At 40.8% G+C, this 25,102-nt stretch overlaps 1 protein-coding gene across 2 annotated transcripts; it reads left to right on the top strand.

The window, feature by feature from the left end:
- Window position 1: 1 nt before the first annotated feature.
- On the top strand, window positions 2-23,502 carry DNAI4 (dynein axonemal intermediate chain 4). 2 transcript variants are annotated; one of them, XM_072419433.1, is made up of 17 exons: window positions 2-183; window positions 905-1,070; window positions 2,458-2,648; window positions 4,413-4,522; window positions 5,449-5,605; window positions 6,628-6,767; window positions 8,937-9,104; window positions 9,475-9,669; window positions 11,181-11,314; window positions 11,416-11,502; window positions 12,210-12,361; window positions 14,112-14,269; window positions 15,047-15,171; window positions 16,159-16,257; window positions 18,600-18,826; window positions 19,464-19,617; window positions 23,371-23,502. In XM_072419433.1, exons 1-17 carry the CDS (start codon window positions 107-109, stop codon window positions 23,419-23,421), a joined length of 2,391 nt encoding a protein of 796 aa, XP_072275534.1. In that variant the 5' UTR covers window positions 2-106; the 3' UTR covers window positions 23,422-23,502. The 2 variants fall into 2 exon arrangements, with proteins under 2 accessions (XP_072275534.1, XP_072275535.1); XM_072419434.1 differs by lacking the exons at window positions 2-183; window positions 905-1,070; window positions 2,458-2,648 and adding an exon at window positions 4,115-4,280.
- The last annotated feature ends 1,600 nt before the right edge of the window (window positions 23,503-25,102 follow it).

The following is a 25,102-nucleotide window of genomic DNA, read 5'->3' as shown; positions in this document are numbered from 1 at the left end:
GGGAGTGGCTTCCGCCAATCGGCGAACAGGAGGGGGCAAGGTCTCCACGACTGGGCGGGGCTTATCGTCGCCATAGAGACCAAGACGCGTCCGCAAAAAGAAACCGATGAAGGGAGAAATCAGCGGAACCGGCAACATGTCCGGCCCGGTTCGGAGCAGGGGCCACCTGCCAGGGGCCAGCGTGTAAGTGTCACCTTCCCCACCCAACAATACCCCAATCCCACAGCCCTTTCTGTTTAATAACCCTTATATAAAAGGGGTCCAAAAATGTCAGCGAGTTCTATTTACTGCTCCGGGGTCACATGACCCATATTTCTCCTAAAGAGACCCTGTCACCAACTATTATCTGTGCTGGCCCAGCTGCTCTGCCCCTCCCCTCTCTATGAGAAGCAAAGGGAAAAAAATGACAGAGCAGTGGTGATCAACTTGCAAATAAAATGCCTCAAATATGGCCGCTGTCATAACACCTGGGGCCCCGCTGCTCTGCAATGTGTCCGACAGATAGAGGAATGTCCGACCCCGGGGTCTGCACACCGACAGCAGACAAATTGGGATTACAGAATCCTCTGATTGTCAGTTAAGGGGCTGCAGACATCAAATCCAAGATGGCGGAACGTCTGAAATAACTTTCAGGTCAATAGGTAATCTCTTCTATAATTATTATATCCAGAGATCACAGTACATTAGCATGGTGGTCAGTGGGAAGAATTCCTCCTACATTGCTACCCAGTGGGAAGAATGTCACCCTTACAGATAGCCAAAAACATCATTGTCACCTAAACTGACCTGAGAGATGCAAACTGCTCAAGGAACCCAATGAAAAGTTCCAGTTTGAATATTCCATCTTTTTGTGAATTTATTACCAATATTGTAACATTCACATTGTGTCTTTATTTCATTTCAGGCCCAAAATGGCGTCACATGTCAAGAAAATCATCAACGTGTCCAGCTTTGTCACACAGAGCCGGGTCAACCGCAGCATAATGGGGAGCAGGAAGAGCATAAGTCTGCACGGGGACAGCAAGCTCCTGGATAAGAACTCCATGTCTGGGGGGAAGCAGAGCGCTCCGGTCAGTAGGGAGGAACCACATGGCATGTAGGGGGGGGGGGCTGAGGTACCCCAATAAGGTGCAGCCCAAATGGGGGTATCAGCCTCTTAGAGGAGGGCTATGGACTGAAAGGATGATCACTTATTCAGATTTTGATTGTTTTTTTTTTGATCACCACAATATCAGAGTTATAGCAGTTACATTTGGACCTTCCCCTCAGGCACGTTGTCTTGGTGTCACTTTCGATTCTGCCCTCTCTTGCACATTCAGAACATTTCCAGGTCCTGTCACTTTCATCTGCACATCTCCAAAATCTGCCCCTACCTGACTCAGACTTAGTCCATCCTTCCCACCTACCTACCCCATACACAGCCTTCCCACCTACCTACCCCATACACAGCCTTCACAGCCTTCCCACCTACCTACCCCATACACAGCCTTCCCACCTACCTACCCCATACACAGCCTTCCCACCTACCTACCCCATACACTGCCCTCCCACTGCTCCACTTTTGCTGCTTCTGTTTGTAATTCTCTTCATTGGCTTCCATTTCACCTTAGAATCAAATTCATCTCCTGTGCTTTGCCTTCAAATCCCTCCACAGTTATTGTCCCACTTACCTTTCTGACCTGATAAAAAAAATCCCCCCCTAGCCGCTATCTTCGCTCCTCCAATGACCTAATAATGACTTCCTCACTCATAACCTCATCACACGCACGGCTCCAAGACTTTTCTAGAGCTGCCCCAACTCTCTGGAATGGTCTTCCTTGTCCTATTCGGCTTGCTCCTACTTTCTGCTCAGTTAATGGAGCTCTCAAAACTCAACGCTTCAACCTCTCCTACCCGTCTTCTTCTGTCTCTTAAACCCTCACTACTCACCCACCATTCCATATCCCCCTCCTATTCTGTGATACTTCCCACACCTTCTAGATTGTAAGCTCTTCGGGGCAGGGTCCTTCTGTGTCACTGTCTGTATCTGTCTGTCATTTGCAACCCCTATAATATACAGCTCTGCATAATATGTTGGCGCTATATAAATACTGTTTATTAATAATAATAATAAAATAATAATTGAGATAGGGAGGTTGAAATAAAAGTGTCTGTTAGAGTGTTTAAAACACCAACACCCCTGGTCTGTAATAAAACCTATGGCATCCTTCACTTCCAAAGTGGAAAGGGCTGCAAACTGTAAAGCAGCAATCAAGCTGATCCCCACTTTGTAATAATCTTTCAGCCAAGTGGTGATCTCAAATTGGCAGTCCGGCTAAAAATAGTGACCATTTGGCCCCTGCTATATTTAGGGCCCAGAGGACTTATCCCCATTCTGCCCAAAGCTAGAAATAAAAAAACAGCAGAAACAATGTCAAGTGAATAAGAGCTAATATCAGTTTGTTTTTATTTTCTTAGGTTTTCGATGAAGAAGGGAACGATGTCACTCCTCGGTCATTATTCCAAGCAGAGCCTGGCACCGCTGCCACCAAACAGAACAAACTGTTCAGCACGCAAGATGCTTCTGGTATGACGACCTCCGATATATTCTCCACCATGTCTCTCCAGCACACTGGTATTAGTGCCAGTTTCGTCGGACCATTTTCAAGGTGATGTTATTTTTTAATTGTAGGACTTAAAGCAGAACTTCAGGCACAAAACATTTACAAGATATAAATCTGCTTACTGTGCACCAAATGTCTTTGCAAACCCAGGTATACCCTTGTGAAAGTATCAGTGGAGCCAAGCAGCTCCTCCCACCACAGGAGGGGGCGGGTACAAGGCTATTCACCTTGCACAAAGAGAGAGAACAGCAATGACTGGTCCTAATAACTGAAAACCCCTACACGATTTGTGACATTCATTGAGACAAATTGTTAATATTATTATTATTTATTAATAAACAGTATTTATATAGCGCCAACATATTATTCAACACTGTACATTAAAGAGGAACTATACTCAAAAATGAAAAAAAAAACACACTTACCTTCAACCCCGCAGGGCAGTCTGAACACTCCGGGGGTGTCTGGCATCTGGTCCTGCGTCGTCCTGACATCCGTCCTGGAGCCATCGGTTCGGGGGCCGCCATCTTTGTCATCTCCTCCGGGTTCTTCATCCTACGTCACCCGACCCAGATGCGAGATCGGGTGACGTAGGATGAAAAAAAATTTTGCCGATCCCACTGCGCATGCATGAGATCAGCAAATTTTTTTCTTTCAGCAAATAGGCTCCTTCTGCGCATGCCTGAGATAAAAAAACAAACAAAAAAAAACAGAATTTTTACCCTACATAAAGGGGTTCTCTACCCTTTTATGTAAAGAGAAAATTCTGAGTATAGGTATGCTTTGCAAATGACAGACAGATACAGAGAGTGACACAGGAGGTGGAGAGGACCCTGCCCCGAAGAGCTTACAATCTAGCTGTATATATATATATATATATGTAATTATGTGATTATGACAGGCAAACTCTCCCACTTACTTTTGCTGCAGCTGATCTAAAGCTATGCTCCTGCTTCAGTATGTGCAGTACAGAATCATGTAGGAATCAGTTTGCTAAATCAGCCTGAATTATTTGAAATATTTTTTTTTTCTCTACAAAAGTGAAGTTTATCGGTATTTCTGAGCATATGGTACCAGTGCCAGGGCAGCACGCCAAAGCCTAGAACAGATGCCGCACAAATGTGCACATTTAAAACTTTTTTAGTTATAAATATATTAGCCAAACATAAATGATTGCAGATCTGCATTCATTAATTCATTCCAAAAACATGCAGTTAGGTTAATTGGCTTCCCCCCAAATGGACCTTACACTGTATTAATGACATATGACAATGACATTATATTGTGAGCCCCTTTGAGGGACAGCTAGTGACATGACTATGGACTTTGTACAGCGATGCGTAATATGTTGGAGCTATATAAATACTGAGTAATAATATTAATAATTCTTTCATGTGATTTTCAATTTTTGAAACAACTGTAACTTCCTTGATTTGGTATCAGCTTCTTGTATTTCCTGCACAGCAAAGTTTACATTAGGAGAAATAGCAAAGGAGCTAATCCGTTGTACTGCAGCACAAACATCATGCTGTTAGGAGGGGACCACAGATTGAGAGACCAGTCTGCTTTTTCCGCAGCAGATAATTGATATTTACCTGCAGCAGAGAGAAATAAAGTCTCCTCCAAACAGGTATCAATCTCAGAACTGGATGGACAGAAATACAAATCCTATGGCAGGTAGAATAGCTCCTATGTATGTGTGCTATCTGTGTATTTAGCTTTTTGCCTGGAGTTCAGCTTTAATTCATGTTTATGATGTTATACCATATATGAAAATAAAAAATGTTGTATTTGGTCACTTTTGAACAGGTCAATTTTTGGAGGCAGCAGTATGTCTGTGTCCAGTCACGATACAGAATCGTTATCGGAAGATGCAGAAGAACCAGGGCTAGGACGCGACAGGGGGCCCAGCTTGACTGGTAAATGCACTTTTATACTTATTTATTTACAGATTGTAGAGATTTACCCTCCACAAACCTTTACCCCTTTCACTGCTGAGCAATTTTTTAAATTTTTTTGCAGACACATTCAGCCTGGTTTATTAAAGCTCTCCAAGCCTGGAGAGGATACACTTTCATCAGTGAAGCTGGTTAATCCAACAAACCTGGAACGGGTTTCTTCCAATGCTAGCAAATGTTTTGAATCCTAGACTGGATCCATTCCAGGTTTGCTGGATCGCTCAGCTTCACTGATGAAAGTGTATTCTCTCCGGCCTTGGAGAGCTTTAATAAATCAGGCCAATTAAAATGCACATTTTTGATCCTAAAGCGCAACTAAAGTTGAAATAAAAAAAATCACACCTTTTACCTCCAAAGAGCCCTCTGCAGCTGTCCTTGATTCAGTCCCACTTTGTCCTGGTTTCTTTCTTCGTCCCGGAGCTGAGGAAGTGCTGTGTGCCGCCATCTCCTTCCTTCTTCTTGATTCATCTGCCTACGTCACGTGATCTCACATTGCCCAGGCGCAAGATCCGGTGTCATATGCTGCTGTATATATGTCATATGCACAGAATATGCTGTCATATGCACAGAAGGAGCAGCCCAAGGCCTGGTATCCCAGGAGACTCCCATTCAGTCTTTATGGTTGTGGTGGTAAAGACAAAAGATGCGGGCTCAGCGTTTTTTTTTTATAAACAAAAAGTAATTAAAAAAAAAAACACATCTTTTCTCTATATAGAAAGAAGGATTATCTACTCTTCTATATAAGTACAAATTGTATGACTGGTCTGCTTTAAGATCACTTATGTAAGCACTACATACATTTTTAGCTTTGTAGTTCCTAGGATTCTAGGAAGGAGAAATCTAAATATTTTGAAGGATACCTTCTTCTTATTATTTTTGTTTTGCAGCTTTTTACACAAGGAAAGAAGAGATTAGAGAACAACCAAAGGAGGAAGACATGGATAAAACAATCAATGTTCACCTGACAGAGACTGAGACAATATGGCTGCTTGATGTACCTGTAGCTGTGATAGCTGCTGATTCTGAGGAAGCTGAAACAGTCAAGTATAAGACTTTCTAATTCTTTCTTTAATACAGGGGTTCTTAAACATTATACCAATACAGACCCCCCCCCCCCTAATTCCATGTGTATTACCTGGAACCCCCATTACTATACTGTCCAAATCATCATCGCCAGCCCAATTGGGTACCAGCATAATTTTAGGGACACCAGTAACTTGGTTTTACTTAATCACAAGGATTATGTTTTTATATATATATATATATAATATATATATATATGAAAATTACAAATCACTAGTGACGACTTTTGCGGGTATTTTTGTGCAGTCAGTCATGGAGCTAAGTTATTGACAATGTTACTTGCATGCAGTTTGTATTATAAGTGATACCTTTTATCAGTTATCTCAAATTATCAAAGATGCAAACATGCAGCACCCCATTAAACTTTTTCCACAGACTTAATACAATTTATTTATATGGGATCCAGGCCTATGCCCTCACACTTTAGTTCATATACCCCCAATTCCTATATTATATTATATTCATATACCCGACTCTTTCTTCTACAATCTATTATGAATGCTGCAGCCAGACTTGTCCATCCTTCCCACCACTCCTCTTCTGCTGCCTCTCTTTATAGTTCTCTTCATTGGCTTCCATTTCACCTGAGAATCAAATTCAAGCTCCTGTGCTTTGCCTTGAAATCCCTGAAATGGTCTTCCTCGTCCTATTCGGCTTGCTGCTACCTTCTGCTCATTTATACAAGCACTCAAAACCCATCTTTTCATACCTGCCTACCTGTCTTCTTCTGTCTCCTAAACCCTCACTACTTCCCACTTATCCATATCCCCCCTTCTATTGTGTCATACTTCCTCCTCCTCTTAGATTGTAAGCTCTTCTGTGCAGGGTCCTCTCCTCCTCCTGTGTCACTGTGTTTGTCTGTCATTTGCATCCCCTATTTAATGTACAGCGCTGTGTAATATGTTGGTGCTATATATTACAATTTATTAATATTAAAAATAATAATAATAATTGCCTTGTATGTTTTTTTTTTTTTTTTTAAGGGAACGGAACCAGGCCTACACAGATCTCTGCAAGAGCAGAGCAGGCAATGATCGCTATGTAGAAAGAACCATGCAGACCTTAAACGAGGCACCTAAAAGTAAAGAAGTTCAGTGTGAAAGCATTGTCCATCAAGATGCTGGTAAGAGGCAGCTTGTATAAAACTTGTTAAAATGATCTCAATGAAATTCCTGTAGATTGCATTCTATGTCCATATTCTGAAAGGGAATTTAAAGACTTTGCATGGATATATGGAATTGTCATGGCTTGAAGCACATCTGTTAGTAAAATAAAAAAGTAAAACGATCTCCTTTACAATGATCGCCTTTAGGAATATTGAGATTACAACATTCTAGATTGTCAGTATTCTTAAAGCCCCCAGCAGGTCATTTTACCCTTCACTTGTACTTTTTCTATGCAAAGCAAGGCAACAGATTCTTTTACTTTCATTCCTGAAGCTGCCTATATTCCTTACCTTTGCTTTCTGCTCTCTGTTTACCCAGGGGAGAGAGGAGAATAGGTCCTGCTTTAATACAAAAACATGGAAGCCAAAGAGGCAAAGAAGAGAAGAGCAGTTTTTTTTGGCAAATCACTAAATATATTAAAATGTTTGACATAAACATTTACAAAAAACACTGAAAAGAATATTGTATTTTAACAACCTTGACCATGAGCCCTCATTGCTTCATTGGGCTTGGAAGAATATGAATCTAAATAGAGTTACAAGTAGCTACTCATAAGTAATTTTTCTTAACATCTAGTTCTGTCACGGTCTCTACAATACCCCCGAGGAAGCCTGAGGGCGAAACGCGTCGGGTATTGAGACCACTGCTCTGTTTTTAACCTTGTATGACCACAATCTGTAAAACCGGTATTGTCGATGAGATGGATATTTGTATCTAGTGCTGATAGCTGAACTCAATTTAGATATATAATCTTCCAAGCCCAATGAAGCAATGAAGACTCATGGTCATGGTTGTTAAAATACAATACCTTTTGTCTGTTTTTTGTATGTGTATATGTCAAATATTATGATATATATTTAGTGATTTGCAAAAAAAAAACCTGCTCTCTTCTTCTTTGCCTATTTTGCTTCCATGTTTGTGTACTATTTGCAATTAGGGGTTGGCACCATTGATTTTAAAAATATAATAAGGGCACTTAGCACCTATCCTACTACTTCTATATAAGTCCTGCCTATGTATATACGGGCCCCCCCGCCCTTCCCAAAGGGACCAATTTGAGCTTCTTTCCAGACTGGGTAATTCAGTGTTCGTATTCCCCCTTGTCACTCCAATGCCAGCAATTCCATCTTTTTCCCCACTTCTCAAGTCTGAAACTTTCACCAGGATGTAATAACTCAAAAATAGAAGCTGTTTAGTTCTGTTACATATTGCACTCACAATTTCAGGGAATGGTAGCAGGCAGGGAAGAAGCATTTAAGACTTATTCTAACTATAGCTGTGCTGTGCATTTTTCTAAAGACATATACTGTGCATTGTTATGAATTGCATTCAATAACCCATTCATTTGAATGAGCTGCCCAACACAGCACATTGCACAGAAGTTGAGTTTAGGCTGCATTTTTGTAAAGGGCAATACCATGGGAGAAAGGGAAGTGAGTTACATTTACCCAGGAGTGCCAGATATGTCACTTTGCAATTTCCCTGATGAATAGATGTAGAGTAATAAATGAGCATGTTTCTTTTCCCTAGGGAAATACAGGTTGACGTTAAAGGTACAATGCATCTAAATGAAGGCTACGTACACACGTCAGATGATTCTCGCCCGATCATCTCTTTAGAACTAGTATCGGATGAGAATCTGACGTGTATACAGCACTCGTCCTCCGTCCTTCATGGATCCATCCTGGCAGATCCATGAACGATTGACAATGAACTACTGCAATAAAAGTGAAGGGGAGAGAACGCAGCAGGGTGCCACTCACTCGTTCTCCCCCCTTCCCCTCTTCATAGAGCAGAATGGCGCTGTACATAGTCTTTTGTCATTGGATTTTGAAAGATCCTTTCCGACGACAAATATTGATCGTGTGTAGGCAGCCTAAGAAAGGTCTGACTGGTGTATGGGGCTTCTTTTTGATAGGTTAAAGAAGCATGTTCCCGGGAAAAATATGGAGTAAGCTGTCCGCTTTCTAAAAATGCTATTTGACAAGTTATTATCCTGAACCTCTGACTACAAAATTTTGAGTCATTTATTATATTTTAGGATCAGCAATGCCAGGGCAAAGTCGCACATTAATACCAGTAAACCATGTTTGGATTTTAGTGCTATTTGTTTTGTTTATTCATAGGTGTCATGGCGTCAGTATGGGACCTGTATGATTCATTCAATGCACCCGAACAGCCACAGGCAAAAGTAGAAGTCACGGTGGAGACACTGAGTCGGTCAGAGAGTGTGGCCAGCAACAAATCCAGCATGAGCCAAAGAAATGTATCAATGGCATCTATGGATGTGACAGGTATTTTATTTCTTAGTAAATTGACCTCAGCCACTACTAGAACAATGAGACTCTCCTTCCCATACCTCACACACATTGGTAGTGTGAGGATTAATGACTTGTGTGTGTGATGCCTTTATCCAGACCATAAGCATGCAGACAAACCTGTTGATCAGGCCCAGGTTTGAAGTTCCGACTTCCCTTTGAAGTTCTCTATTGTAAGCAGGTGTGCACAGTAGAGACCTGAACTGCAAATTGGAAAGATTTAGATCAGAGTGATCAGTACAACTGTATTTTTGTAAAAAAAAATAAAAAATTGCTTTTATTATTGTAATTATAGCCGTCTGTTTAAAATTCTGCTGATGTGGACATTTTTTTTTCTGTTTTCCAGATATGTTCTCCAGTACCATCACAGATTTGGACAAACTGTCTGTTTCTTGGACAAATGATGAAATTGAGCCAGATGCTGATGCCATATTAAAATCAGAGAAGTTTCAGCAGGATTTGTTCATCATGGAGAGAGTGGTGGTAGAAAACATTTTCCAACCAAAGCTTGCAGCTTACAGGCAGTTACCGGTGATCATAGGTGTGTTCTCAGAATCAGAATCCATCATTCTTCTCATCCAAAATGTTCCCTAAAGCTACAGACACACATCAATGGTTCTCACCCAATAATCGTCTCAGGGCTGATATCAGACGAGAATCTGGTGTGTGTACAGCGCCCGAACGACCGTCCTGGCGGATCCACGGATGATGGACGACAAAAGATCCTAATGCAAGGGAAGGGGGAGAGCGCACAGCGGGGTGCTGTTCCGTCGTTCTCCCTCTCCCCTCTGCATAGAGCAGAAGGGTGCTGTATGTACAGCACTCGTTCATGCATCGTGCAGTGCCCAGTCGTTGGAAAGGAATGTGAAAGATCCTTTCCAATGACTATAATTGCACGTGTGTATGCAGCTTAAAGATACCAATCGCTGTAATCTGATTTATGACTGTAGGCAACAGTTTGTATTTCACATATTTCCTTGTGTCTTGTCATCTGAGAATAGTCTGGCTTGTTCACCTCAATACCTTATTAGATTTCTCTCCAATTCATAGGGGTTCAGCTTCAGACCATACACAAAGTTGGACAGCTCACTAACCGTCAGTTTTGGTTTTGTTGTGCCCACTTTTATTTAACAGAACAGGGAGTTTATCACATGGGGTGACAGCAAAACAGAACATAAAATTTAACCTCTTGGCTCGTAGGTTCACTCCTCATTTACAAAATCACAGACTAAATGCACATAAAAAAAATAGTTTTTTTTACTTTGAGGGAGCTCAACTTTTAAGCCCCTGGAGTAATGGAGACCAGGAAACTCATCTATTTTTTTTTCTTGTCCAGACTCTGAAGCCTTACAGCAATAGAAATTCAGTTTGTCACTGTTATTAATATTACACAGTATTTAGTATAGCACCGACATATTACGCAGCGCTGTACAGTGTACATAGTCATGTCACTAGCTGTCTGTAATGGGGGCTCACAATCTAATGTCCCTACCATAGTCATTTGTCATTACCACAGTCTAAAGTCAATTTTCGAAGGAAGCCACTTAACCAAATGTTATGGAATGTGGGAGGAAACCGGAGTACCCGGAGGAAACCCACGCAAACATGGGGAGAATCTGCAAACTCCATGCAGATAGTTTTCTTGCTGGGATTTGAACCTGGAACCTTTGTTTACATAGGGGAACCCCTTGAAATAACTTTCAGGTCACAGGAGTGCAAATCTTTGACTGACAACATTGCCACTATATACAGGCCATGGTAAGCATATATTGTATGCAGGCCATGATAAGTAAATATTGGCACAAGGCTACCAGATGTTTCTGGTGCCAGAATTGTTGTTATTTTTTGACCTAAGATGGAAGACTAAAAAAAGACTAGCCATTCATTATACAATTGGGAGACATTTTTTGGTTAATTATTATTTACATATACTTGGGTATATATATCCAGCCCAGGGCTTATTACCTATCACTATTCAGATTTTTTTAAGGTATCTTTGTTTTTTCTGTAGCAATTAATTTACGCGTGTATAAAAACTCATATATATTACAGACCCCGAATCTACTAGTGACACAGAGATCATTACCAAAGTGACATCTCCCAGTTTAGATAGACTGTGGTCCTATGTGTGTGACACGACGAAGGGACGCAATGTCAGCAGCACATCATGGAATAAGAAAAACCCGGTCAGTAGAAAGAAATCAAAGCCGTCATTTTATATGTGTAATAAATTCTGTGACTTCTTAATTTCTATGTTAATCCATTCATCTATCCTTTCATCTTTCAGGATCTCCTGGCTGTTGGCTATGGGCAGTTTGGCTTCAAAGAACAGAAAGGAGGACTGGCTTGTTGCTGGTCACTGAAGAACACAACAGTAAGAGAGAAATGATTGAATCACAATTGTTTATTCTGGATAGGTGTGAACTGGTACTTTATACCACCTTCTGCCATGTGTGTATGAGGCGCACTGTAACTGGCAGGGGCAGTCCCTCCTATACACACTGCAGAAAGAGAATATGGGAACTCGAATCATTGGGCTTAATTTAATAAACTTCTCCAAGGCTGGAGAAGATGCACTTTCATTAGTGAGGCTGGGTGATCCAGGAAACCTGGAATGGATTTCTTAAAAGTCAAAAGTAATTTGCTATTTGTTTGCTGGTTTGCTGGATCACCCAGCTTCACCGATGAAAATGTATCTTCTTCAGCCCTGGAGAGCTTTAATAAATCAGGCCCATTGCCTGTAGTCATAGGTTTTGTGGTTTTGTGTTAATGTGCCTTCTTTTGTTCTTCAATTGGGCATACATTTTGAGAGAAAATTTAACACTAAATTAATGAAGGAAGCAAATATGTCAATAAAAATGTCAATATATGTCAATAAGTCAGTTGATAGTTTTGAATGGTTTTAAGGGGCAAATTAGCGAAGACACTTGGAAAACAAAAGCCATGGCACTCCAGATAGCGCAAAGCATCATTTAAATAAATGGAAAAGAGCAATATTGCAGTTATTGGGTCAATTAATTTTTTCAGGTATTTTTGTCATGTGTTTTTATTAATCATTATTAATTTTTGTATTTATTTTAGTGGCCAGAGAGGATATTTCACTGTCAAAGTGGGGTCACCGCCGTGGACTTTTCAGCAGCCTCTCCGAATCTTTTGGCTGTTGGGATGTATGATGGTACAGTGGCATTTTACGATGTACAGAACAAAAGTGATGTCCCAGTACTAGACAGCAGGTATGGGAAAATGTCTGTATATTAAAGAGAGCTGTAGACTTTTTAAAGCAGACAAAAACCCTGCTATAGTCACCTTTCCTCTTTCCATCTCAGGGTGCTATCATCTTTTTCCTTCTTCTCTTCCTAGATTGATCTTTGGCCATTTTAATTGGCGATCTGTGATCTGCACATGTTCAGCTTAGTGTTACCCAGAGCAATCAGGCAGGTAAGAATGCTTTTTGCCAAAGGGACACCCCCTGTCCCTTTCTGCAATAATGACCTGCCTGATGAAAAATATTGCAGGTGCAACTTTAGTTTCACTTTTATTCATTTTAATTGCAAATTAACCTATAAGTGATTTACCGTATATACTCGAGTATATTTGGTTTATGCTCCAGTCAGGTGCATGGGTTCCTCCCCGATCCAGCAGCGGTGTCTGACGGTTTCCGTCTCCTGATGACAATGTCATCAGGCTGCGGTGGAAATACCCTGGCTGCAAAAGAAAGAAGACGTGTCCGGAGGAGCTGCTTGGACCAGCAGGACACCTGGGGATGACCACGGAACAAGGTATATGGTTTTTTCTTATGTTTTGTGTACTTTTGAATTTAGCGCCGGATTTACGGCGGCTACACACCGGTGTAACTCTGCCGCCAAATTCAAAAGTACATAAAAAATAAGAAAAACCCACTTACCTTGTTCTGTTGTCATCCCCCAGTGTCCTGCTGGTCTCCGCAGCTCCACCGGATACGTCTACTTTCTTCTGTTTTCAGCCGCCGAATGCAGAGACGATCTCCGGGGTTTACCGGTGACGTTGGTGCATGCGTCGGTGCAGGTGGGAGGAGCAGCAGGAAATTCAAATAATTTTGTATTGGATTCAATACAGAATAGCTGTACTGAGTCAAATACAAAGAAATCTTTATATAATATATATTTATATATATATATATATATATATATATATATATATATATAATTATATTATATAGACATTATATATGCTACTGTACAGGTAAATTACATATGATTGATCACCCTGCATAAATATATAAACGGTCCATATAGAGAACTCTCTTCCCCATTATTCACTTTGAGATCAATACAAAGAACAAGAGGGCACTCTTTGTGTCTGGAGGAAAAGAAGTTTAAGCTCCGGATAAGGAAGGGATTCTCCACTGTAAGCTTTTTCACTGAAAAAGCTGGATGATTTCTAGTAGCACAGAATTTACCTGGGTATTAAGGCTTTAAAGTAAAAATAACAGTGACTGTTGATCCAGGGAACATCCGATTACCTCGTGGAATGAGGAAGGAATTTTTTTTCCCCTGTTGAAGCAAAATGTACCCGGGGTTTTTTTTTGCCTTGCTCTTGACCAACTATGTCTAATAGGGTTTTATATTGGGGATATGTTTATTTCGCTAGTGGTTAAACCTAATGGACTTTTTTCAACCTAAGCTACTATGTAACTATGTTAAACTATTTTTTTTTTTTTTTTTAACAGATTTTTTTTTAGTTAAAGTTTATTATTAAACATATTAAATATTGGACATATTTCAGTGAGTTATTTGAATTTAATTTGGCATTAATCTTTTAAGTAACCATTATATTTTAACATGCAGGTTGGCCACATGAGAGATGGTTTTCATGAAATTGGCAATATTAATAATGAGTTATTTCTTCCTTTCAAATGATAAATGTTTATGAGTATTTGTACTGTTGCTTTATTTGATTGCTTTATGACTGTTGCTTATTTTATTTTCCATTTCCTCCCATTAGTGATAATCCCAATAAACATACCTGTCCCGTGTGGCAGCTAAAATGGATTGAGCAGGATCACAACAGCCCAGGAGAGGATAATGGAGAGATTTTGGTGTCAATATGTGCAGATGGCAGAATTACAAAATGGCAAATCAGGAAAGGGCTGGATTGTAGCGGTAAGGAAAACGATTAAATTCTTTCCAATGTTCTCCAGTATTACAAGGTTTTCTGTTCATATATTTTAGAACCCCTATACAAGTTTGTAATAGATAAAGAGGCATTAGGCCTGATTTATTAAAGCTCCCCAAGGCTGGAGAAGTTAAACTTTCATCAGTGAAGCTGAGTGATCCAGCAAACCTGGAGTGGATTTGCTATTTACTGGCAAATGTTTTGAATCCCGGACCAGACCTGTTCCAGGTTTGGTGGATCAACCCAACTTCACTGATGAAAGTGTATCCTCTCCAGGCTTGGGGAGCTTTATTAAATAAGGCCCATTGTCATTGTCACCTACTCATTCAGGCCCCTCACCTGGCAAGATATACTCACCAATATATGTTCCTTTGTCACCTCCCCTTGCCTACCATCCCTGGGTGAGTTGCAATGTCATATACTGTGGGCATCTACTCAGATGCATGATGTCACTGCCCCCAATATGAAATTGTTTAAATCTGACAATAGGACACTCAGGCCTAATCGCTGGCATATGGAAGTGGTGACTTGGTCCCCAATACCCAAGGAGTGGCAAGACAACAAGGGAATTGGGTGAATATACCTCGCTAAGGGATGAGTGTGGAAATGACAGCCTCTCTTTTATTTCACCAACTGATGAACCACTGATATCCAACACTGCACTGATGTTACTATGTGAGATATGGGGACTGAACAAGTCATGAAGTGTAAAGTAATTTATACCATTTATTTCAATTCATTGATTTTTTTTTGTTTTGTGGTAGATCTGATGAGATTAAAACGCACAGGAAGCGACCGATCGAAAAAATCGACCGGAGAGAAAGAGAAGAAAGGGGAAGCATTCATCTCGCGGCAGGCTCCTGGGATGTGCTTTGACTTCCTTCTTGTGGTATGGTATAAAACACTGACATGTCACAGAGTCACATTGACTGGTGCTAAAAAAAATTAGCTGCTTCCTATAGCAACCAATCAGAAACTCAATTTTGTGATATGATTGGATGCTGCGTTTCATATTTAGGTTTAGCAACATACAGGACAAAGTCTTATCCTTCTGCTATAGTTAGTAGAAAGTGTGCCGCTTACATTGCTGGCTGGTGGGAAGAATATCACCCTTACAGATAGCCAAAAAGATTACTTGTGTCAGGTAAACTGAAGACCATTGCCATGTGTTACTTTCCCACCTCCTAGAGCTCTTTTGGGCAGGGTCCTTTCCTCCTCCTGTGTCACTGGCTGTATTTGTCCGGCATTTGCAACCGCTATGTAATGTAAAGCACTGTATAATTTGTTGGCGCTATATAAATCCTGTTTATTATTATTATTAATAATAATAATAATAATAATATTAATCCCCATGGGAGTAAAAGAAAGGCTAGTTGCTCAAATAACCCCTAGCAACCTCTGAGGGAACCCTAGGGGTCCACAGAACCCTGGTTAAGAAACACCAGTCTAGACTTAGAGAGTTATGGAATATACAGTCGTTTTACACATATTCCATTACTGCTCTCAGAACAAAATCATTTAAAATATTTTCTCCTTGTTTAGGCAGGTAAATAGCAAAATGAACATTAGTATTTATTTGATTTGACTGACATGTACAGTGGGTTTGCATGGAAATTCTCATGGCAATTCCTAACTTTCACATTTGGTACTCTATTACCAGCAAAGTCTGTTTTTAGCAACTAGGTGGTTTAACTATAGTACTTTATTAATGCCATAATGAAAATGAAAAGCTCTAGGCAGGTAAATCACATTCTAAATTTATTTTAGGGTTCATTTTTCATGTTTGACTGAAATAGATGTTTAATGTTACAACCAAAATAGATTGATATGTGTAAGTAAAGCTATGGAGAAAATACCATTCTGTGTTCCTTTTTAGGACCCTAATATTTACCTTGCTGGTACAGAAGAGGGCCACATACACAAGTGTTCTTGCTCATACAATGAGCAGTTCCTGGATACCTACAAGGCACATAAGGTGAGATTTATGGCACTGCAGCGACTCTGGGCTATGTCCAATATGCAGATCACTACAATCCCCATGTATTTTCCTTAGGTTCCTGTGTGTCTATTGGGATCTCTGTATCATAACCAGGCTTTTGATCCCCTGGTTTTTAAAAATATAACGTTTTATTAAATCTATACATTGGTTCTGATTGGTCTGGAACTTGATGACTGAATATGACACACTCTTTATATGATATGATACACTCTTCCTACATGAAACTGCCATGTGACAGTAGTGCAATTGTACAGCAGATTGTAATAGAAAAATAGATTATGAAGTTGAGTAAGCTCACATGTCTAGTGAAGAAATCTTACAAGCACAATTTCAGATGTTAAAGGAATACTATAAGACATTTAAGTGACAACTACTTATCAAGCTGCAGTTCCTTGTTCATATTACATTCAAGAGCTTTTTTTGTTTTTGTTTTGATAATGAGAGTAATCAACTCCTTTTCCAGATTTAGGTATGCATCAACAAGCAAGTCAAGATAGCTAAGCTGCCCTGGCTTCCTCCTTGCAGCAGCACAGATCCTGCTGTTACCATTCCCAGCAATAATGTTACAGCTCAGTCTTCCCCGCACCAACCTCCTAGTGGTAACCCAGCTGCTAAGCTCCCCATGCTTTTCCCACCCAGAAGTGATACAGCAGCCCTGTTTTCCAGCTCCCAGAGTGACCGGCAGTTTAGCTCCCTCTGCTCCCACTTTCCAGCAGGGACTTTGCAGCTTAGCTCACCCTGCTTATACTTTTAGCTGTCACTCGGCAGCTCTGCTCTCTCGTCTTCCACTCCCAGCAGTGACTCAGCAGCTCAGCTCCCCCGTTTCCACTCCCAGACGTTTCTCAGCAGCTCAGCTACTCCTGCTACCGCCCTCAGCAGTTACTCAGCAGCTAAGCCGCCCCCCAAGCAGTGCCTTCCAATTTAATGTTAACTCAGAGCATGAGCTTTGGATGTGGTGTGGGGTGGGAAAGTGAGCTGAGATGCTGAGACAATGATTTGAATGCATAGATAAATGGCGCTTACACAGAAGTCTTTTCCTCCCCTGCATACCTTACTTGCATGGCAAAGCATGTGTGCACCCGTACCTCATATTTCAATCTTGATTATCTTGTATTGCTTCTTGATTTTTGCATGCATATTGTAATACATTCCTACACATTCTCCATTTTGGTATTACATTGTCTTATATTGCTTCCAGATTTCTGTATAATTATTCAATTCTTATATTCTAGGTCCCCTTATCTCCTCCAAATTCCTGTATTGGATGAGACATCTTACAGTTTAATACCAAATCAGTTACTTATGATTCTATCTATATAATTAAAAAATGACACATGAGTTTGATGATGTTATTATGGAGAAAGGCCGGGCCCTGCTCTTAGAAAATTGGATTTTCTTTCCATTAATTGAGTACGATTTATAGGTCGTCTGCTGTTTACAAGGCTGATTTCATTTTAAAAGTTATTTTTAAATTAGTTTAACCCAGGAGGAAGGTGGGGGGCTGTTATGGCTGTAAACTTTTTTGTTACCCTAATTAATATTTTAAATCCTCTGTTAATGTACCTACAATGTAACAGTTGTATCTAATATTCTAGATGTAGCCAGTGTTTTCCTAAATATACCAATACATTCTGTCCTAAACTTCCACCAGGAAGGGGTACTGGCCGTTGGGGCAAAAATAAAATACTTAAATAAATGTAGCTTTGAATTCACCAATATATTTAAAACATGTATTTTCTAAGTTGAAGTGTGTTCCTATTTGGTGACAGATGTACCCACCAAAGGGTCATCCCCCCTCAATTTTTAGTATACAAAGGTGCAAGTGTAAAGTATATCAGTTCCAATCAGGCAGGATGTGAAGGGCAGGGTCTCTGCTCAACAACACTTCAATATTACAGACTAGTAGAAAAATTAGGGCATCTCATCTGTCCTATATTTGAGCAGTGCCTAGGTCTACGTGACAGTTGGGGGCATCCTACCACATGCACCCCCTAAATCACAGCGGGCCCTTACAGCTGAATCCACCCCTGTGCCTAACCTTCCCGGTTGACCATTATAAAGGAGGTCATGGAAACCCTTGTACTTTCCCTTTTGTTATCAATACAGAATCCAGCAAAAAAGTATGACTTTATAATGGCAGGGTAGAGGTAGAGACTGTGGTGGGCTTGTCACTAGATGCAGACCCATATTCGAAACTGCGTATTGACCTTTAAAGATTGGATAGACTTGTTCTAATGTTGCATGAATATATGTATTCAATTTATGACTGTGGCCCATTGCTTATAACAATATGTACTGAGTGTCTCTTCATATTTCAGGGTCCGGTCTATAAGCTGGCGTGGTCTCCCTTCTGCCCAGATGTGTTCCTCAGTTGCTCAGCAGATTGGTGTATACACTTATGGCGTCAGGACATACTAAAACCCATCTTAACATTTTCAGCCACTACAAACGCCGTCCATGATATAATGTGGTCTCCATTCTCACCCCTAGTGTTTGGAGCGGTGAATGAGAATAGGGTGGAGATCTGGGATTTGGGTGTCAGCACGTAAGTCCTCGGTTATTGATTGGTTATTAACTATGAAGCCAAGTGCAGTAAAATGGAAACCCCATCAATCTTAGGAGGTTTAAACTGGGGTCAGAGATTTTTATCTCCTTTCTTTGCAGGAAAGAGCAGATATATACATATATGGGCAGCATGGTTGCTCAGTGGTTAGCAATCTGCCCTTGCAGGTTCTTCCCGTGTTTCTGTGGGTTTCTTCCGGGTACTCCAGTTTCCTCCCACATTCCAAAAACTTGCAGTTAGGTTTATAAATTGTCCTTAGACTGTGGTAATGTCAAATGACTATGGTCGAGTCATTAGATTGTGAGCCCCTTTGAGGGACTATGGACTTTGTACAGTGCTGCGTAATATGTTGGCACTATATAAATACTGTGTAATAATATAATAATATAAAGTCATGATTTCACCTCTTCAAAAACATTGTCAGGTCCTGCTTTCTCCTCTGCATTATATTGAGTGACTATGTGGCACACATAGAAATAAAACTGGAGACTGGCCCCTGTGCATTTGGGGAGCTGAGACTTTGTTTACTAGTTCAGACTTATTTGTGATCCGATAGTTCTATATCTGTGGTATTTTGGTGGTTATTGTCCTGTAACATTCAACTTTTTGTCTCATACAGATTAGACCCAATCATTGTGAGTTCTGCCACCCCTGGAGTGAGACTTACAACGTTACTCTTTGCTAAGAACACAAACTGCATCCTGATCGGAGACAGCGAAGGACATGTCAGTGTGTACACGCTGAGAAATGTGTCGAGTTCAGGTGCATCACAGGTGGGATATATTTTTTTTCTTTTTGTTCTATTCTTTTATTATTCAGTATGTTTTCCTGTTTCACTTTAGCTGGTCTGTCAGATTTTTATTGCTGGCTGTGGAGATTCACTCCCTCCATTTGTCGACCTGATCAATGTCACAAGGACTGATATTATTGGAGAATTTACTCTTTAGAGTAGAGAGTTTTACTGTTGTCATCAGAACAGGTATAGAGTGGAAATATTTCAATAGGAAAACTGTTTTGGTAACTGTATTAAAAAGAATCTTTCTTCACATCCTGTTGTGTCTACCAGACAGAACAGGAAGGGAAATCACCCTAGCTGTAAATACAAATCTGGCAGAGGATCTACCTGTCCTAACTTTGAAAAAAAAAACGTGAGCATGGTGGATGCCTCTCATAATGGGCACAGCAGGTGTACAAATCCAAGAACCCACACAGGGCACAGCAGGGGTTTACAGATCAAGGAACCCAGCACAGGGACAGTGGGAACCCCATAGAATGGGCACAGCAGGGTTTTACAGATCCATGAACCCAGCACAGGGACAGTGGGAACCCCTTATAATGGGCATGCCATGTGTACAGATCCAGGAACCCAGCACAAGGACAGTGGGAACCCATTATAATGGGCATGGTGGGTGTACAGATCCAGGAACCCAGCACAGGGACAGTGGGAACCCAGCACAAGGGACCCTTCATAATGGGCACAGCAGGGTTTACAGGTCCAGGTACCCAGCACAGGGAGAGTGGGAACCCCTCAAAACAGGCATAGTGGGTGTACAGATCAAGGAACCCAGCACAGGGACAGTGGGAACCCCTCATAATGGGCACAGCAGGTGTACAGATCCAAGATCCCAGCAAAGGGACAGTGGGAACCTCTCATAATGGGCACATCAGGGTTTACAAATCCAGGTACCTAGCACAGGGAGAGTGGGAACCCCTTATATTGGGCATAGTGGGTGTACAGATCCAGGAACCCAGCACAAGGACCATGAGAACCCCTCATAATGGGCACAGCAGGTGTACAGATCCAGGAACCCAGCACATGGACATTAGGAACCCCTCATAATGGGCACAGCAAGTGTACAGATCCAAGATCCCAGCAAAGGGACAATGGGAACCCCTCATAATGGGCACAACAGGTGTACAGATCCAAGATCCCAGCAAAGGGACAATGATCCCAGCAAAGGGACAATGGGAACCCCTCATAATGGGCACAACAGGTGTACAGATCCAAGATCCCAGCAAAGGGACAATGGGAACCCCTCATATTGGGCACAACAGGGTTTACAGATCCAGGTACCCAGCATAGGGACAATAAGAATGCCTCATAATGGGCACAGCAGGTGTAAAGATCCAGGAACCTGGCACAGGGACAATGGGAACCTTCAAATAAATGATAGAATATAACAGAAGTATGCAGCATATAGATGGAGCAATACGTAAAAAGGAAACCAATCCCTGAATTCAGGCGTGTCATATTGTAACAAACATTGTTCATGAAAATCATTCACATATCTCCCTGTTTTTGTAATTGATTTGTAGTATAGTAAATAAATTCTGTTGGGTGGCTCAGTCCAGAATCCTTTATGTTTTCCTGAGACAGGTAAAATGATAGTGGAGACCCCCCAAGGACAGCTGGGAATATGCAATGCTTTTTGTAGACCCAATCATTATGTCCTGATATAGCCTGTACCATAGGGAGCCCTTCCGCCTCAATGTGTAGGGGCGTTCCACCTGTCTGCACCCTCCCTTGTCTTACTCTGGATGGTAAAGCAGAATTATGGGCAGCTATGAACAAACAAAACTTTCCTTCACATGTATTGTTATATACAACCAGCCAACTGTAGGCTCCGGTACAGAACCGCTTGTAGGGTAGAGGGAAGAGCAGCACTGGGAGCCAATCAAGGGCATTGATGCATGCACATGAGCTAACTTGGAACATTACTATGAATGCATTATTGGAGACTGATGATCGACTGAAACTGAATTGATTATAAGTGAGTATTTTAAAGGGAAACTAAAGCCTGGGGGTTACTCACCTGACCCAATTCCATTGCATGCACCCTCTTCAGCCATCTTGGTTGGCCAGGCTAGGATGGTGTAATTTCCGTGCAGGCATGCGAGAGCTCATTCAGACCTGGAAGCCCAGATCGCCTGTTGTCTATGGCACCAAACGCTAAGCTTTGCATGCAAAGCTGTTAACTTTGGCAGCTAGGTGGCAATCAAACCGGTAAGAATACTTGATGCAGAAGGGACATCACCTGTCCCATCCTGCAATAAAGACCAGATTCTGATATTTTTAAGTTAAGAAAATATTGCACTATATAATAGAAATCACTCAACAGCTTCTCCAATCACTTCTGTTCCATCGCACATTTTTAGCTGTTAACAGAACAGGAAAAAGTGAATCCTCCAATAGAGACAATGGGCCTAATTTATCAAAGCTCTCCAAGGCTGGAGAGGATACACTTTCCTCAGTGATGCTGGGTGATCCAGGAAACCTGGACCGGATCTGGTCCAGAATTTAAAACAGTTTTTAACCCCCCTTGGCGGTATTTCTGAGTGTGGCTCGGTGTGAAATTTCTTTACAGAAAGTGGTAACCCCGAGCCACACTTGAGAGTGAAATTGAGGACTTACCTGGTCCTCATGAGCCCGTGGCGTCCTCCAGCAATGCCTGCTCGGCAACTGTGTCCACTTGGTGATGCCTGGCATGTGCATCCTCTGAGCTCGCATCCTGGCGTGTGAACATTGAAGACGTGAGGGCAGCCATGCTGGTGCCAGCCGAGTCATGCAAAGTGTGTGCACGTGGTGTGCGTCTATCGGGGGCGGGACCAGCAGGAAATGTAAAATTAGAAGTAAATACATAAATAAAATAATCATACCGCTAGGGAGGTTAAGAAATAGCAAATGACTTTTAAGAAATCCATTCTGGGTTTCCTGATTTACCCAGCTTCACTGATTAATGTGTATCTTCTCCAGCCTTGGAGAGCTTTAATAAATCAGGCTCTTCCAGTGACAACTTTGGAGAGATTTTTTCCCACTACTTGTTATGTCTATGGGGCAAGGATTGAAGAAAATTATCCCCAATGGGACACAAATTGGGAAATGGTAATATAATAGTTTGTTTTTTGCCCAAGATATGTTGATTGACCTGTCCAGAAATTATCATTGATTAGAAATAGTTTGTGCTGAGTCCTGTTCCATATTACATAAAAAAATTGAAATGTTTCGGTTGATTTAGAATATCGATCTATAGCGAGGGGATTATCTGTGTGTTGAGGTTTATTATCATTTGATATTTTTGTATTTGAATTGAATATAAATCACTAGCTGATGTTGGGTGTCACCTGACCTGGAACAGATACAGGAACTGGACAGCAGTTCCATCTGTTTGTAAAATGATTGGCCAGGATAAATCTCTATCCATTAAGCCAACGAGAGTTTGTTTAAACACAACGCCGGACGCTCATAAATTCCTGGCCTGTTAATCCATTCCTGTAAATATTTTATTTCCATTTAAATCTTCTGCACATTTTTCAGCTTTTTATAGGTGGATCAGCTTTTTCCTTTCTCCAACCCCCCTATAAAATATGACTCAGAACAGATAAGTGCTGTTTTATGGTGTTACCCTTTATGACAATTGGCCAAGGCCCTTCCATTCTTCCGTCAATCATTTGGAAAAATCTCCCAACTCCCAACCGTAATTCGCTTTGCCTGCCTATAACAAGTACATTTCCCTTTTTTTTCACAGGTGAACGCTTTATACGATCTCATTGGAGCAACACTAGCAAGTCAGCTGTAATTTATTGGAGAATGTCAGCCTTAACAAGCAGATTTGGTGATGTTACGGCAAAAGAAGAAAAAAATAAATTTGTATATAAAATAGGTGCTGGGTTCATTTTTATTACTAGATTTCCTTTATGCTTTTATTGGATTGAAACAAAAAATCTTCTCAGTTGGTGCCTATATTAAATACACCGCCACATCCCATGAAAAAACATTTTCGGAGACTTTTTAGACAGCAAAAAAAAAACATTTTTTTTTTACAATTCATTTAAAATCATTAATAACATTATTTTATTAATAAAATTAAAAACTCGTAAAACAAGGAATCGCCATCCTACATATATGGTGAGTGGTTAGAGATTCTCTATTGCATTTCGTGGCATTCAAATCCGCTTTAGCTGGAGATTTAGAGAACTTTTAGACTGACAGAATATTGTGTAGTGTTACAATGTCAATCTCTTCAAGGCTGGTTCTATCTTCTCTATCCTTGGAGAACTTTAGGAAATCAAGCCCTATGGGTTTGGCAGAAAACTTTCAGCTGTGTATGTCCTTAATGGCCAGCAAATAAAACCACCCCTGACTGATTGATAAACCGGCTGTTCCCACACAGACATCACTAACGGTCAGGTAAGTAAGCAGTGACTCCGATGATCTCTCGTTATTGCTACGAAGCACTTTTTTAGGGGGGGTTGTCAGGTTTATTAAGTTTAGTATCGATGCTGGATCATCAGCTTGTGAAGTTTGAGAAAGTTAAATGTTTCTACAAATTAGCAAATGATTTTATTTTTTATAAGGTTTGTTATCTGAGAAAAAGCCATAAAAGCGTGAATTGCTTTACAACGCGTAATGATATTTGTGTATGATGAGATAAAGCCATCATTGTAAATATACCAAGTTACAACCCAAAACAAAACAATGGTGTTTCAGATATTTTTAGGAATTTAAAAAGTAAACTTTTTACATCTGCCACATAAAATAATATGCATTGATCTTCCTGTGAAAATCCTGGTTCAGCCATTTACAATCCACAAATTGGATGTTGAGCATTGCCTCTTCTGGAATATAAAGCGGAGGGACCACGCTTCGATTTCACATTTGCCATTGGGTTTTCACCCATTGGCGACTTCATATAATGATCACTAGGTCAGTTGTAGGAATAATGGTGGACCCCAATCATCTGGTGATCATTATGAAAGTGATTAGGTACAGGTAAATAATCAGCTCGCCCAGTGCAGATATTTTAGTTTTTGGTTGACATTGGAGAGCTAAACCTCTTAAAGATAACTTTTGTCTGTTGGTGAGATCCCTACAATGAGTTCCTGAATCTATACAGCTGATGTGACCATTATAAGAAGCTCCCGCCATACTGGTGCCAGTTCCTGGATCTGAACACCTGTTGTGTCCCCTAAAGGGGGCTGCCGTCATACTAATTTAATTTTATTAGAATTAATTTTTTTATCGAAACAACATTTTGCAAAAACAAAGAAGGAAAGAATGGTGCCAATGTTATATGACAGTGAGAAAACACCAAGGTGCCACAAAGCATTGAAACAGTTCAATACATATAGGTTACACATGAAATAGCATTGAATGGCCAAGGCTGGGTACACATGTGCAATAATTGTCTTTCATGATCAATATCTTTCATGACCCTTTCCAATGACAAAAGACTGAATGATGCATGAACGATTTCTGTA

Source organism: Pyxicephalus adspersus, chromosome 8 (genome assembly GCF_032062135.1).
Source record: "Pyxicephalus adspersus chromosome 8, UCB_Pads_2.0, whole genome shotgun sequence".
Taxonomy (NCBI): Eukaryota; Metazoa; Chordata; class Amphibia; order Anura; family Pyxicephalidae; genus Pyxicephalus; species Pyxicephalus adspersus.
The sequence above is the reverse complement of the archived record's forward strand: the minus strand, read 5'-3'. Positions and strand labels throughout refer to the sequence as shown.

Bases quoted from the DNA above. Each gene is read 5' to 3' on its own strand.
- DNAI4 (XM_072419433.1), top strand. From the start codon at position 107: ATGAAGGGAGAAATCAGCGGAACCGGCAACATGTCCGGCCCGGTTCGG. The intron at 9,670-11,180 runs GTGTGTTCTCAG...TATATATTACAG, and splicing joins GCAGTTACCGGTGATCATAG to ACCCCGAATCTACTAGTGAC. The intron at 12,362-14,111 runs GTATGGGAAAAT...TCCTCCCATTAG, and splicing joins GTCCCAGTACTAGACAGCAG to TGATAATCCCAATAAACATA.